This window comes from Eulemur rufifrons, chromosome 16, assembly GCF_041146395.1.
Source record: "Eulemur rufifrons isolate Redbay chromosome 16, OSU_ERuf_1, whole genome shotgun sequence".
Taxonomy (NCBI): Eukaryota; Metazoa; Chordata; class Mammalia; order Primates; family Lemuridae; genus Eulemur; species Eulemur rufifrons.
In genome coordinates, this window is record NC_090998.1 from 2,859,925 (window position 1) to 2,877,189 (window position 17,265).

A 17,265-nucleotide genomic window follows, 5' to 3' on the forward strand; every position below is an offset into this window, starting at 1 on the left:
TTAATCTGTTGGGGCTAGGAGAGTATACCCAATGTTAATGTGCAATGAACTTACATACAAGGTAAGAAAGATGGACTAACTGCCGCTTTTCTCAGGATGGACGTCTGTACTCCTTAGGGGAGCGTTATTGCTCCTGGACTCAAAAGAACGATTGTTCCCCTTAGAATACTCAGGTTGTATTTATAAATACAAATACAAGTAAAATAAATTGTAGTATATTTTTTTCCATTTTCTATTTGGGATGTAGACTTGGGAGTTTATGTGTTTTTTAAGTACTGTTGTATTTGTACTGTGTGTAATTTCACATTGAATATCTGGAATTTTTTTCATTCTAGTAATCATTTTTCTTATAATCAACTTTTCTCTAATTGTGATTGTCAGATAATCCAATCTGGTAGTTGACAGTTATGTCTCGCTTTTAACCATTATAAACATGATTCATAGCTTTATGTAGAATTCACTAGGTGTGCAAACTTTTATCTTCTTAGTGTAAGTTTATGGAATTGCCATTGCTTGGTCAAAAGAAATGCCTGGTTATAATTTTTTTTTTTTTTTTTTAAAGTAAAATGGCAGGCTTCCCACCACAGAGGTGGTTCCATTTATCCTTGGACCATCAGTGCATGAGGGCACCTGGTTCCATAATCCTAGTCGGCTCTCTGGACACGGGCGAGTAGGTGCTGGCAGGACAAACGCTGTCCTTGTTCTCATAGAGTTTACTGTACTGGGGTGGGATGAGGAAGTCCACTAGTAATCACTGTAATCATGTGATTACAAATTATATACACTTACAGCAGTAAGTCCTTAGAAGTAAAAAATAGTCTGTCAACAGACATATAACTTGGTGTGAGAAAGTGATTTGTAAACTAAGCCTTCTCATATGGGCTGTTACCTCTAACAGGAGATTCCTCTGTGATAGGGCGTGTGTCCCCCTAATTTGTCTTTCTTTTTAAAATTGGTCTTAACTAATTCTGCTTGCTAGTTCTTCCAGATAATGATTAGAGTATTTTGTGATGTTCTATAAGAAATCTTATCTGACAGGCATAGTGGCTCACCTCTGTAGTCCCAGCTACTCTGTAGGCTGAGGCAGGAGAATCTCTCGAGTCTAGGAGTTCGAGGTTGCAGTGAGCTATGATTGCTTCACTGCAATCTCACCTGGGTGACAGAGCAGGACCCTGTCTCTTAAAAAAGAAAAAGAAATCCCCTTATCATTCTTACTAAAATCAAATAAAATTGTGAAGAAATTTGTGCAAAATTGACATTTTTACAATATTGAGATTTATTTTGCCCGTAATATCACTCAGTAAAAAGTTACAACTTTATTAATTTAGGTCAGACACAGACCTGGCTAATTTAATTTTTGTTGCTATTCAGAATAGAATTTATAACTATTATGGGTCAATAACATTTTTTTTTTTTTTTTTTTTTTTTTGAGATAGAGTCTTGCTTTGTTGCCTGGGCTAGAGTGAGTGCCGTGGCATCAGCCTAGCTCACAGCAACCTCAAACTCCTGGGCTCAAGCAATCCTACTGCCTCAGCCTCCCGAGTAGCTGGGACTACAGGCATGTGCCACCATGCTCAGCTAATTTTTTCTACATATATTTTTAGTTGTCCAGATAATTTCTTTCTATTTCTAGTAGAGACGGGGGTCTCACTCTTGCTCAGGCTGGTCTCGAACTCCTGACCTTGAGCGATCCTCCTGCCTTGGCCTCCCAGAGTGCTAGGATTACAGGCGTGAGCCACCGCGCCCGGCCAATAAAATTTTTTATAACCTAAAAGGACTAGAATCACATTCACATTACAAGTATTTTTGAAATAACAGAATACTATATCTCTTCATCTGTCTTGAGTTTGCAGTTTACTGGCTTTGATTTTTTTTTTTAAGTTGGTTCTCTTGATTTTCTAGGATTATCATTTCTCTTTCCTTTCAGTGTTAACACTTGTGTCTGTATGAGTTATCCACTGTTATGTACCAAATTTTACCCCAAAGCATAACAACCTAAAACAACACAAATTTGTTATCATACGGTTTCTGTGGGTCAGGAGTCTGTGTTTGTCGAGCTCCAAGGCTGTGATCTCTGGACATTTAATGCTGATGTGTAATATACATGCAGGAAAGTGCACATTTCTTAATTATACAGCTCAGTGAATTTTCACAAACTGAATACACGTGTATAATGGAGCCCCCAGACAAGAAAGAACATTACTCTCTATTTTACTTTTTTCACTGAAGGGAGTTGCCAGAAGTGATAGTTGTCTTGTCCAGTCAGTGATGATCCACATGCAGTTAGAATGAATGCACAAGTCATTATTCTCTGAAGTTTTGCTTTTATCTCATTCTAAAGAAAGAGAAATTTGGATAAGTGGATACTTACCCTTTCTGGCTCTCAGACATACCTATAAGGTTACTTAATTTCTCTGTGCATAACTTGCCGCATCCATAAAATGGGAATAGTAACAACGCCCAGTAAAGTTATTAATATTATGGGGATTAAAAGAAATTATGAGAAGCCTTTGAACAGTCTTGATAATGTATACAGTACATTATCATGTATAGAAACATATATTTACTGTACTATACTTTTTATCATTATTTTAGAGTATATTCCTTCTACTTATTAAAAAAAGAAGCCAGGTGAGGTAGTGCTCACCTGTAGTCCCAGCTATTCAGAAAGCTGAGGAAAGAGGATTGCTTGAGCCCAGGAATTTTAGGCCAGCCTGGCAGCTTGGTGAGATGCTGTTTTTTTAAAAAAAATTGTTTTAAAAAATATTTTTTTTAAGTTAACTCTAAAACAGTCTCAGGCAAGTCCTTCAGGAGGTACTCCAAAAGAAGGCATTGCTAATGTGTGTGTGTGTCTTTAGTTTTTAACAAAGAAGTTTAAAAGCAAAAAGTAAATAAATAAAATTTTCTGGCCGGGTGCAGTGGCTCACGCCTATAATCCTAGCACTCTGGGAGGCCAAGGCGGGAGGATCACTTGAGGTCAGGAGTTCGAGACCAGCCTGAGCAAGAGCGAGACCTCATCTCTACTATAAATAGAAAGAAATTAGCCAAACAACTAAAAATAGAAAAAATTAGCCGGTCATGGTGGCGCATGCCTACAGTCCCAGCTACTCGGGAGGCTGAGACAGGAGGATCGCTTGAGCTCAGGAGTTTGAGGTTGCTGTGAGCTAGGCTGACGCCACGGCACTCTAGCCTGGGCAACAGAGCAAGACTCTGTCTCAAAAAAAAAAAAAAAAATTTCTAAGTAGAAAAAAATTTACAGAATAAGGATATAAAGAAAAATATTTTTGTACAGCTGTACAGTGTGTTGGTGTTTTTAGCTAAGTGTTGTTACAAAAGAGTTAAAAACTTATAACTTTATAAAAATGTTTATAAAGTAAAAAAGTTATAGCAGGCTAAGCATAATTTATTATTGAAGAAGAAAATTTTTTTATAGATTTAGTGTAGCCTAAGTGTACATACAGTGTTTTAAAAGTCTACACTAGTGTACAGCGATGTCGCAGACCTTCACATTCCCTCACCACTCACCGAGTCACCTAGAGCAACTTCTGGTTCTGCATTCTCCGCATGGCATATGCCCTGTGTCAGTGTACAATTTTTTGTCTTTACTTTTACTGTAGTTCTTCTATGTTTAGATACACAAATGTTTACTATTGTGTTCCAGTTGCCTACAGCATTCATTACGGTAGTGACATGATGTGTAGGTTGGTAGTCTAAGACTAATAAGCTCTATCATAAAGCCTTTTGTGTAGCAGGCTGTGCTGTCTAGGTTTGTGTAAGTACGCTGTTACGGCGTTCCCACAACAACAGGCTCTCCTAATGACGCATTTTTCACCCTTTTGTTACGTAAGGCATGACTGTATTTTTGGTGCCATGGGTCATATGATATATTGCAACTGCTCATCTCTGTCATTGTAGTGTGAAAGCAGTCACAGGCAATATGTGATGACTGATAGTCTCTATTTTATGAGAACTTTATGATCACTGAAGTTTGAATTTTATATCATTTTCACATGCCAGGAAATATTATTTTTCTTTTTATCCCCCCGCACCCCCCGCCCCGCCATTTAGAAACATAAAACCATTCTTACAGGCTGTACAGAAACAGATGTTAGGCCAGATTTGTCCCTCAGGCCATGGTTTGCCAGCTCCCGTTTTCATGAAATTAACTAGGTTACTATTCTAGTTCCACTAACTCAATCAAATCTTTAAACAAGATATGGAACCCACATTTCTTTTTAACTGTACTCTCCAATCTGAGATTTATGCACTTACAGGACAGTATAATACTGTGTCTCCTTATGGAAATAATAGCCAACATGTCCTGTGTCCTGGACACTGCTTTGAATGCTTTCCAGGAATTCTCATTTAATCCTACGACAGCCTTCTAATATAAAGTCCCCTCTCATTCATCCATTGAGGATGAGGCATTTGAGGCACAGAGAGGTTGAATAAATTGCCCAAGGTTACACAGCTAGTAATTGACAGGACAGATCTGGCCCCTAGACCTCCAGCTACTCCCCCCCCCCAGCTCCCATGCTGTAAATGAGAGAAACGTTAAGTATAATAGAAAGGTTTTCCTTGAAAACAGGATTTTTAACTCTTTTGTGATCTATTCTTCTTTGCCACACTGATGAACCCCATCTAAGAATAATGTTTTGAAATCACAAAATGAAATAATTACAACAGAACCCAATTATACTGAAAAATAGTAAAGTATTAAAGAATCAAATTTTTGATATAGTTACTGTGTTTTTTCATTAACTCACTAAATTATATACTCTGGCAGCGGGTCTGATTTCCCAAAATTACTGTCTTCAAGTATTGATGAGCATAAATGCTATTTTGCAATATCTGCAGTATCTATCTGATGTCAAAATATCTGATTGTTACTTGTGAAATATATACAAGTACTACTAAAATCACTGTGGTTTGTTGACTACATTCATAATTGAAGGAAATGTAAAATTTCAGTTATTAGATTAAAATAAAAATATAATACTTTCTTGGCCAAGTTCATGTACCACCTAAATTGTATCTGTGGACCTCTGCTTTAAAAGGTTTTTTAAAATCTCAAATGAATCTACAGCTCAGAACTAGCATCTTAAATATGAAAGGAACCTTACCATCTAGTACAATTAATTTTCTTACCTCAGGAAACTAAGGCAAAGCAAAGCTGATATAAGCCTGAGAGACATTTATCATTTGTTCATTCTGTTGCCAAGGTAAGGTGGTGTTTTCTTGGGTGATGGTGTGGCGGTTGTACTCCGAGGCAGCCCCCATGATCCTGTGGAATCATCTCTGCCTTTATGTGATCCCCTTCCCTTGTGTGTGGACAGGGCCTGCTCCTAACCAACACAATATTGGCAAAATTGAGGGGATGTCATTCCTGAGATTATGTTTGCATCAGACTCCAGAGACTCTCCTTGCAGCTTGAATGAAGTAAAGCAGCCCTGCTGGGAAAGCCACATGTTAGGAATGGTGGGGGCCTCAAGGAACTGAGGGCAGCCTCATCACAGGTGTGTATATGACCAGGGTGAATCAGGGCAAAAAATAATGTTAGGCAAATAAAGCAAGTCATAGAAACATACCTACCAGTGATTTATTTTTGTAAGTGAGGATACATATATATGTGGAACACTTACAAAGAAAATCAAAGGAATGCTTAACACAATTCAGGAAAGATTATACCTGGTAACTAGGGAGAAGGCTAAAACTAGGGATAAGCAGAAGTGGTAGCCTTTAACATAGTGTTTCTTAAACCTTAGGAAACACCAGAATCTCCTGGAGGGTTGTTTTTAAACAAAAAAAAAAAAAAAAAAAAAAAAAAAAAACAGGTTTCTGGGCCCCACTGCTATCTAATTCACAAAGGTCTGGGGGCCTGAGAGTTTACATTCCCTGTAAGTTCCAGGTGATGATGATGACCATATTCTCGCCAATTGCAAATCTGCCCAGTTGGTTTTATGGGCCTATATCAGTAAAAGTACTTCAGAAATTTAAAATTAACTAGTTGATCTTTCAACAGCATATTTTTTCTTAATTGGGAAGTAGCTTGGCATAATTGAGCACTGAATTGGAAATTAGGAACTTCTAGTTTGCTTTTGGTTGTCAAAGTGAAAATGGAATCAAACTCTATCTTGATGTATGGTCTAAGCAGTATAAAAATATCCTTCCTTAAATGCTCATTGTAGTATTTGACACCAGAAGATTTTCCTCCTCCTTTTATCAGCTTATCTTTAGTATAGTGTTCTCCATATACCCCAGAGTAATTAGTGCTTCATTGTGCTTTCTTGTGGTTCACACTCTAAATGGAAATTCATCAAAATTGTAAATTTACTTTTTCAGGATTAATTATGGATCCAGCATTTTTTATAATAGATTGTCTGATTGAGGTCAGTTAAAAATAAACATATGTAGTGTTTTGGGGGTCTCATCTGTTCTCTATATAGAAACATCCTTTACCTTTCTGGAAATTACAATACGTCCATTAAATGTGTTCATTTGAACTTTGCTTTATTGAGATATCCAGGCCAGTGTCTTTTTGACAAATAAATGCACTATGTAGTCACCATTCTACTCAAGAAATTAAAACATTTCCATTTCCCCAGTAAGTTTCCTTTGCAGTCCATGCTCCCCCATGCAAACATTGCTTATCAGGCAACCACTGATCTCATCTTTGCCAGTGTAGATGAAGTTTTACCTGTTGTAGAATTTTGTATGAGTGGGATCACGCAATGTGAGATGAACTCACCCAGCCTGTTCCAGTCAGCATAATGTCTGTGTGACATTCATCCACACTGCCGTTTGTGTCAGATGGCGGTTTGTCCCTTTTGCAGGGAGTAGGCCACTAAATTCTAGTGAAAACGATGTCACAATTTGTTTATATGTTCACTTGATGAACATTTAGGTTGCCTCCAATTTGGGGCAATTATGAATAAAGCTGCTGTGAACATTTGCATACAAATGTTTTGTGCACATAACATTTTCATTTCTCTTGGTAATTGCTGGGGGTCATATGGTAAAAGTATGTTTGACTTTAAGAAACTAGTGAAACTATTTTCCAAAACACTTGCAACGTTTATGTTTCCACTGGCAACATCTGAACAGTCCATTTGCTCCATATCTTTGCCAGTGTTTGCTGTTTTTAATTTTACTGATTCTGTTGTGTTTAAAGTGGTAACTGATTGTGGTTTTAATTTGTATTTCACTGATGACAAGTGATGTTGAGCATTTGTTTCTGTGCTTACTGCTCATTTGTCTGTCTTTTTTTGTGAAATATTTGCTCATCTTTTGCTTGTTTTAAATTAGAGATGTTTACCTTTTTAAAAAATTGTGAGCATTCTATGTATTCTGGATATAAGCTCTTTGTCAGATACATGATTTGTGAATATTTTCTGGTTTGTAGGTGGCCTTTTCCATTTGTGTGTTAAGTTTTCTTTTAGAAGTTTTACAGCTTTAGCTTTTTATAGTTGCCATCATGGTGCATTTTGGTTAGTGTTTGTATATAGTTTGAGGTAGAAAGTCAGTGTTCTTGTTTTTTTTTTTTTTTCCTTACAGATATCATATATGTTGTTCATTTTTGGATTCTCTTCCCTATTCTATTGATCCGTATGTCTTATCTTTATGCACAACCAGCTTGTCTTGAAATTGGGTAGTGTAAGGTCACCAACTTGTTTCGGTTTTTAGTTGTTTTGCCTATTCTATGCCCTACCCAAAAGCATTTTAAAGTCTGCAAGTGCACATGGAAATCTTAAATGATAATGAGTTTTCCAGTCCATGAACATGATACATCTCTTTCCATTTGTCTATCTTCTTTAATTTCAACAATATTTTGTAGTTTTCAGCATAAATATATTGGCTATCTTGTCATTTATTCTTAAGTATTTTATAATTTTTAATATTATAAATGGAAGTATTTTAAAGTTTTACTTTCTATTTGTTGCTATTATATATAATACAAAGTTATTTTCATCTATTGACTTTATTCTTACAATCTTGCTGAGATCATTTTTTTGTTCTACTGGTTTTGTTGTAGATTTTTGAGGATTTTCTATGTAGCCTGCAAATAAAAATAGTTTTGCTTCTTTCATTATTCTATGTCCCTGCACTTCTTTTTCTTGCCTTACTGTACTGGCTAACACTTTTTTTTTGTTGTTGAGACAGAGTCTCACTTTGTTGCCCAGGCTAGAGTGAGTGCCGTGGCGTCAGCTTAGCTCACAGCAACCTCAAACTCCTGGGCTTAAGCGATCCTACTGCCTCAGCCTCCCGAGTAGCTGGGACTACAGGCATGCGCCACTATGCCCGGCTAATTTTTTCTATATAGATTTTTAGGTGTCCATATAATGTCTTTCTATTTTTAGTAGAGACGGGGTCTCGCTCAGGCTGGTCTCGAACTCCTGACCTTGAGCAATCCACCCGCCTCGGCCTCCCAGAGTGCTAGGATTACAGGCGTGAGCCACCGCGCCCGGCCGTGGCTAACACTTTTAATAACACACTTTTGCTCCCGATCTTAGCAAGAAAGCATTCAATCTTTCACTATTAAGCATGATAAAGTGTAATCCCTTTTATATATTGTGGACTCGATTTGCTAATATTTTATTGGGGGTTTTGCATAAATGTTTATGAGGTATATTAGTCTATAATTTTATATTCTTGCAAATCTTTATAAGGTTTCAGCACAAGGGTCCAGAAATGTTCTCTGCTCTGTTTTCTTGAAAGAGTTTATGTAATTTCTTTCAAATGTTTGCTATAAGTTTTGATGTTTTCATTATCATTTAAAACATGTTCTAATTTATTTTATTTCTTCTGTAACCCAAAATAAAGGTATCTTAGTGTTGGTGATTTTTAATTTAATACCAAATGTTTAGATTTTATACCTGGTGACTTTTCTACCTTTTGAAACTTATGGAGACCTATTTTATGCCCCAGCATATGGTTTACCTTGGTGAATGTTCCACATGCACTTGAAAAGAGTATATATTCTGCAGTTTTGTGTGTCATATTCTGTAAATGTCACTTAGGTCAGGTTGCTAGTATTGTTGAGATCTGTTCCTTATTGATTCCTCTTGTCTACTTGATCTATTAATTGATGATAAAAGATATTAAAATCTCTAGCTGTGATTGTGGATCTGTTTCTCCCTTTAGTTCTGCCCATTTTTGTTTCATCAGTTTTGGTGTCCTGTTATTAGATGTATATGTATAGCTTTGTTATATATTCCTGGTTAATTGGTCCATTTATTATTATGTAATACTCAGTCTTCACATCTGGTTTGTCTCATTAATATTGGAATCAGCATTCTTATGCTCATTCTGCCTGGTATACCATTTTCTATCATTTTAATCTTTGTATTTTTATATTTAAATCATATTTTATAGACAGCCTATGGTAGGGTCTTGCTTTTAATTGGGATATTTAGTCCATTTTTTAAGTGTACAATTCATTGGTTTTTGGAGTATTCACAGAATTCTACAGCCATCAGCACTGTCCAATTACAGAACATTTTTGTTACCCCAAAACAGACATCTGTACCCATTAGAAGTCACTCCCATTTCCCCTAACTCCCAATCCCCAGCATCACTATTCTACTTGCTGTCTCTCTAGATTTGACTATGGTGGATACATCTTCTAAGTGGAATCATACCGTAAATGTCCTTTGGTATCTGACTTCTTCCACTTAGCATTATTATTTTTTGCAGTTTTATCCTTGTTGTAGCATGAATCAGTACTTCATTCCTTTTTGTGGTCAAATAGTACTCCATTTTGTGGGTATACATTTTATTTACTCACTTAATGGACATTTGTGCATTTTTTACTTTTTGCCTATTATGAATTATGGTGCTTTAAACATTTATTTGTGTACAAGTTTTTGTGTGGATGCATGGTTTCCTTTCTCTTGGCTGTATATCTAGGAGGGGAATGCTGGATGATACAATAATTCTTCAACTTTCTGAGCAACTTGCCAGACTTTCCAAAGCAGCTGTATAATTTTACATTCCCACCAGCATTGTATGAGGGTTCCACTTTGTCCACATCTTGGTCAACACTTGGTATTATCTGTCTTTTTAACATCTGCCATCATAATGATCATGAAGTGGCATCTCACTGTGGCTTTGGTTTTCGTTTCCCATATTCCTAACATTGAGCACCTCTCCCTTTGCTTCCTTCTGCTTTCTGTTCCTTTGTTGGTCCTTTAATGTTTTCTTTCAGACTAAATGAAATTTTTTAAGTATATCACTTTATTTCTGCTATTGGCTTCTTACTCTTGGGTATTTTAGTAGCTGTAGGGCTAACAATGTGCATCTTTAAATTATCCAGAACTATTCAGAATTCTTTTCATACCTCTTCACACCTGACACTTCAGACTTCCCACTTCACACAAACAGTATTTACGGTCCCATCTAGCTCTATTAAAAAAGTCCTTTATCATCTGGGCGTGGTGCCTCACGCCTGTAATCCTAGCACTCTGGAAGGCTGAGGCAGGGGGACCAGTTGAGCTCAGGAGTTCAAGACCAGTCTGAGCAAGAGCGAGATCCTGTCTCTACTAAAATAGAAAAAATTAGCCAGGTGTGGTGGTAGGTGCCTACAGCCCCAGCTACTCAGGAGGCTGAGGCAGGAAGATCGCTTGAGCCCAGGGGTCTGAGGTTGCTGTGAGCTAGGCTGACATGACGGCACTCCATCCTGAGCAACAGAGTGAGACTCTGTCTCAAAAAAAAAAAAAAAAAAAATGTTTTATTATTTTTAATGTTACTGTATGTTGGTTTTATTCTTTTCTTGATTATCCAACATAAACAGAACACATGTAAAATCTGTATTATGTACATTTTTCTCTGCTCATAGATATTTTGACTTGATCATATTTTCCTTTAATTTGAAATAGCCATGATTTTTAACTTATCTTGGCTATCATGTTGGTTTTAGGTATGTTGGATATGGGAGCTATTATAAAGCTCTTGAGAAGAATTGTTATTTTAATTATTTTGGCCTGGATCTTTTTATAATCTTCAAGAATAAATGCTTTATCAAATATCATTATAAAACCTCTTTATTTGCTGTTTTACTGGAACTAAAACCTTTTTATTAGTCCAGCGTTTGTGTTAAATCTGGCTTAACTGTGTGTACGTATATTTCATTTGCTTTACAAATAGTTATTACAAATGGGAAGACGTAAGTCTATTTTTCCTTTGGTCTCCATTCTGCTAAGCATGATGCCACGCCTTAAGTGCTCTCCTATAAGGAGACTGTGGATGCCGTTTCATGTCCCTGACATACGCCTCAAAGAACTCAAGAGCCTTCTTTTTATCTGTGATCTTCCCAAATGGGTTGCAGATATTAGAAATTTGTTGTCCTGCATAGTCCCAAGTTCTGCCAGTTCCAGCCAACTGAGATCTTTGTTAAAGTATTTTACTCAGGTCTTGCCATCCTTGCTTGCTCCGGGACGAACATTGGTCTCATCATTAGAAACCTATTATGTCTGGAGCAAGCTGAGAAATTCTCTGCTAGGGCTCTAAGAATTGGCTAACTTTGGGCCTTTGGAAAGGTGGCTGACTTGATCTTATTTTCATTCTCTATCTCTCTATTAAAAAAGAGAGATAATTAAGAGCTGGTCTATCTTTTCCCTTATAGGATGCTAAATAATAGCCAGTGGTCTTTCCTACTGTTTTGTAGGATGGAAAATGAATGAGAAAAATAGATCATTTGAGAGTATTTGGAATTTTTGCTAGACAAGAAGAAGGAAAATAGACTTTGTGCTCAGAACTTCTAGTTTACCATATTTAAATGAAATGTTTCATTATAATTCAGAATCATTTCAGAAAGATAGAAGGTATTTAAGTCATTAGGAGGGAATTGCACTGAGATGAATGGATGAGTAAATCGGTCAGTGTTCTATGTAATTTAAACTCTAGCAATTTAGAAATACAAATATACATCAGTTTTTAGAAGCACAATGCGACTACACTTTTCTTCCTTTAAATAGCAAAATCTGAAAGTACATGCAAATTGTCTATGTGTTCATTTTTTGCAGGGAGAGAGTATATGGTATTAATCAAATTCTTGAAGAGGTTTATGTCCTATAGAAGATTAAAACCTGATATGTACCTTCCTGAAGCCCTTTCATGTCAAATTACCTTTGGCTAGTATCTTTACACTCAAATTGTTTTTCTCCCTTTATTTTCTGATGTTTAAAAGAAAGAGATGTAGGCTGGGCATGGTGGTTCACGCCTATAATCCTAGCACTCTGGGAGGCCAAGGTAGGAGGATCGCTTGAGGTCAGGATTTCTCTACTAAAAATAGAAAAATTAGCTGGGTGTGGTGCCTGTAGTCCCAGCTGCTGGGGAGGCTGAGGCAGGAGAATTGCTTGAGCCCAGGAGTTTGAGGTTGCTTTGAGCTAGGCTGACGTCACGGCACTCTACTCAGGGAACCAAAGTGAGACTCTTGTCTCAAAAAAAAAAAAAAGAGAGATTGAGAGCGAGAGAGAAAGGCTGGAGTGCAGCGGTTCAATCCTAGCTCACTGTAGTCCTGAACTCCTGTATTCAACTGATCCTCCCCCTTGGCCTCCCAAAGTGCTGGGATTACAGGTGTAAGCCAACACACTCAGCCCAAAATTAAAAAAGAAAAAGAGATGTAGATTTATGACAGAAGATTTATCTACTTTTCACAATTCAGAAGGAAACTGAATTGTGTTGTATTGTAAGCCCCGAAGTATCTCTTGGCTATGGTGGCATGGAGATGCCTTAAGAAAACTTTTAGCAAGAGTGATGTAATTGAAACTGAGTAGGGTAATAGGGCTGTTCAGAAGGAATCTGAAACATGCAATTCTTTGAGACAAGCAGGGGCTTTCAGACAGATACAGGCACAAAGAGCAGCACTGTTTATACACATACAGTGTTTGTCTGGCTGGTGTGCCTGTGTGTTCTTTACTCTACATTGGAATAAGAAAGGGCTCCCCGGTCTGGTCCAGCCTGCCTTCTGCAGCGTCCTCCAGTGGAGCTGCCATTCTAGGGAAATGGTCTTCGCGCCGGATTCATTATTTTGTTTTACTGCAGGAAAAAAGAACAGGGCTTATTGTTTGCAGAACTTGGTGTGTATTAGAAATTCTCAAAAGTATGTGGTAGATAAAGAGATTTGTTACCAAGGGGAGATTATCTTCTTCACACTCCTGGCTCCTTAGAAACAATTTTAAAGAAATCACCCCTTTTTATTTTCAAATTCACCATTACCGTACTGTCTGCTTTTTGCCACCTTTTTGAAGTATTCTTTGCCTAGCTCCTCACTCCTGAAGGGGCAGCACCAGCTTCAGAGACAGTGGAGAGAGGAACCAGTCCAAACCCTCCAAGGTTCAAGCGGGTAGTAATAGGCCAGTGCGTATGCTTTGAATGGGAGTGCTGTAATCAAATCAAATTTGTGAGAACCTGGATATTCAGAACCATTATGCTGCGTTTTAATAAACTAACAGATTCACATTTTCCCCAGTGAGATAGTAATAGTGGGGGAAAGAGGTTTCTTCTGTATTTGAAAAAGCAAAATGTTTACTTTCTTATTTGCTGAGTCTCCTCAATTTCTCCATGAGTATTTCCTTTGACTCTTTTTACAGATATAACTACCATAGATTATAAGTCAACATGGTACATGCCTTAATTTTAAATGATATTGACAACTTCTTTAGACTTCTTCTTTATTATTAGTAAGGAAAAAAATTCACATCAAGCATGAGTTAAATTATATCTAGATACTTAAACAGTTGAGATGTAGAATAACCATCTAAGAAATAGCATTTTATATGCATGGCACATTTAGATATTACTCAAAATGCAGTTATAGCTGGGCATGGTGGTACACACTTACAGTCCCAAATTACTTAGGAGGCTGAGACAGGAGGATTATTTGAGCCCAGGAGTTTGAACACAGCCCAGGACATAGTGAGACAATGTCTCATTAAAAAACAAACAAATTTTTTTTAATGCCTTCATAGAATTGCCAATCAAACTCTAGCCAAAAAAAAATTTTAAGTTGCCAAGAAAAAATTTTAAGTTGCCATCAAGCTGTCTTAAATGTTTTCTATAGAAAGAGTATTTTCAAAATTTAGAATACAGTATTTTGTAGCATGCCCTAAAGTTTATCCATATTATGATAGAATATGAAATTATAGCCCAGCATGGTGGCTCACAAGCACCTGTAATTCTACCACTTTGGGAGGCTAAGGCAGGAGGATGGTTTGAGACCAGGAATTCGAGACCTGCCTGGGCAACATGGCAAGACCCCCATCTCTACAGAAATAAAAAAAAAATTAGCTTGATGTGATGGTGCATGCCTGTAGTCCCAGCTACTTGGGAGGCTGAAGCAGGAGAAACACTTGAGCCCAGAAGTTTGAGGTCACAGTGAGTTATGATGATGGCACTGTACTCTAGCCTGGGCAGCAGGGCACGAACCTCTCTCTCTCTTTCTCCCCCTGCCCAACTCAGGAGTTTGAGGTTGCAGCAGCTATGATGACACCAGTGTACTCTAGCCCAGGCAACAGAGCAAGAACCTGTCTCCAAAAAAATGAATGAATGAATGTATGAATGAATGTATGAATGATGAATGTACTCTAGCCTGGGCAACAGAACAAGAATCTCCCTCTCTCTCTCTATTTTGTGTGTGTAATACATATATTTGCGTACCAGAGTATCTCTTTGTATTCTGGAGAAGTTTTTCACCTTTGTATCTTAACCTAAAATTTAAGAAGTTAAGCTAGGCAGACTAACAGTTTCTTTTTCTTTTTTCTGGGTCATGTACCCAATTTTGTACTGAATATCTATCTGAATTGCATAAGATGAGCAGAGGGTGAGACTGTTGCCTCAGCTTCATAATCTTGATTATTAAAACTTTTATCCATTCCACCAGAATGTGCTGTTTGGGCTTTAAAGTAAAACAACCTGTTCTGTGAAAATCCCTTTTAATGCATTTATTTTCTTTGAGATTTGGCAACTTACAACATCCAAGTAGATAGTCTAATACATGAAGCTTCAGTGAGGGGCTTCCTGTTACTGTTTTTCATTTCTGCTTTCTGTTAACATTTTCCAGCAGTCAAACCATCAGTTCTTTGTCTCATTTTCCCAGCTACCTCTATGTCATACTAATGTGTTTTTGTGTTTGGGGCCATCTGGTTAGGCCTCAGACATTCCACAGCTACCTAGAGGACATCATCAACTACCGTTGGGAGCTTGAAGAAGGGAAACCCAACCCTCTGAGAGAATCCACTTTCCAAGACCTGCCTCTTCGTACTCGAGTGGAGATCCTACACCGCCTCTGTGATTATCGGCTCGATGCAGATGATGTTTTCGATCTTCTCAAGGTGCTTAACTGCCAAGCCCTTTCCCTAGAGCAATAAAAAGCCAGCAATCAGAAACGTAGCCAGAATGTAAAATCCAAAGATACTAAGAGAAGCCAGAGTTCAACGCTTGTGGTATTAGAGTCTTGGGACTCTTCATTGACCATAACACTATATAGAAACCATGACCACTATGTAGCCAAGGAAATGGAGACATACATCTATATGGAAGTATGTTATTTTGGTTTAATTTCTAGTTTGGTTTTGTCTTCCTTTCCATGCACTGAGTTCCAGCTGCAGTAGGAACAACCAGAGGCACCTATTTATTCTCCTGTCATCAGCCAAAACTGCAACCAAATTAGCCACTGAATTTCATTTGAACATAACTGAAATATTTATTGAAAACTGCAAGGACTTGAAACCATGTGTGCTAGTGAAGTTCATACTCTGTACGCATACGTACACATTACAAAAAAACTGCTGGAGGGAAGATGTAGATATCTCTCCTTCCCCCTTATCCTGTTGTCATTATCTATTTTAGACATGCATCTCAGAGGTAGGGTGTGGGTTTTTGCTTTCACTCATAGGGGGGTCACTTTCTAGTTCTGTTCAGAGGTAAATGATTAAATGTGTTGATGACTTCTCAGTTCAGCTCCCCACATGGACACATTATAAAAATCATTGTGTAATTTGGCACAGTCTTTGCTGAGGGCTCAAGGACGTCATAGCATTGGGAAGGCCCATGAAGGTCAGACCCTGGGGTGAACTGGGAGCTATCCTGCTGGATTTCAGCTGGAATAAGAATTGCTATAGGTTGTGATAGAGCTACAATAGAGGGTCACGTGGGATAAAGCCTTCCCAACATCCGATTCTACTCTGTTGTAATTGTCTTTCTTTTCATGTGTACACACATAAAATAACAATAACTCCAAACCAAACAGATAAAATGTTCATCAGTATTCCTTTTGGTTCTTTTTAATTGATGAATAGGGGGCAATGGTGCGGGTAGGGAGCATTTGAAATATTTCCGTGTCTTGTTATACAAAGAAGGTACCACCTTCCCATTCTGTCTGTGTTGCGTATGCCTTAATTGAAAATTACATAAGACACGTGGGCATTTTAAAATATGAGGCATGTCTGAGTGTAAATTTTGAATCCTCATTTTAGTTTTCTCCTGTTGTATTTTGTTCCTCATTTCCCCAATCCCTTTTTCCTGTTCTCCCTAGGGTCTGGATGCAGACAGTCTCCGCGTGGAACCGCTGGGTGAAGACAATTCTGGAGCACTCTACTGGTATTTCTATGGAACACGAATGTACAAAGAGGACCCAGTAGGAGGAAAATCCAATGGAGAACTCTCTTTGAGCAGGTATCTCCTTTAATGTCAGGGCTATGGCAGCTACTATATTAAAATATTATTAAAATTAAATGTATCAGAATACTACAGCACAAATTTTTTTTGCGTAGTGGAGGAATTAACTGTGTTGACACGCCTTGCAAAGAGATGGTAAGGAGTTATTTCGTGTAAAAATAAAAAGGATTAATCTTCTGGTACCAGAATGATGAAAGATACTGTCTTTTTATCTGAAGTTCTTCATAGGAGGTTCCCAAGGAGTGCCACTACCCTTTCCACAGTCCAGTTTATACAGCAGGTTTCTTTTCAGCGGTCCAGTCATTTCACTGTAGTGGCTTTCATCTTTCATAGTCAATCCTTGAGAGCTCCTTTTTTTTTTTTTTTTTTTTTACTATGATTGTTTATCTGCTTTATGAACCTTAGGATCCATCAGTTTAAGAGCAGGAGGAGAGCCTTAAATGGTGCCTGAAACATAAGCTTTAGTAAGTGCTTTCTAAGAGAGAATGAGGCCTCATTCCCAAAGCATCCCAGAAGGATGCTAACCTCTTATTTAGGCTTTCTTTTGCTAGGAGCAGTGCTCACTATTAGAAAGGCGTTAGATCCTAAGCA

At 37.7% G+C, this 17,265-nt stretch overlaps 1 protein-coding gene across 1 annotated transcript in view; it reads left to right on the top strand.

Moving 5' to 3' along the window:
- The window catches only part of CECR2 (CECR2 histone acetyl-lysine reader), a 141,312-nt gene that overhangs the window by 91,036 nt on the left and 33,011 nt on the right, over window positions 1–17,265 (top strand). Inside the window, exons 3-4 of the mRNA XM_069489862.1 lie at window positions 15,146–15,329; window positions 16,532–16,671. Coding sequence (XP_069345963.1) covers window positions 15,146–15,329; window positions 16,532–16,671 — 324 coding nt within the window. The remainder of the gene's footprint in view (window positions 1–15,145; window positions 15,330–16,531; window positions 16,672–17,265) is intronic.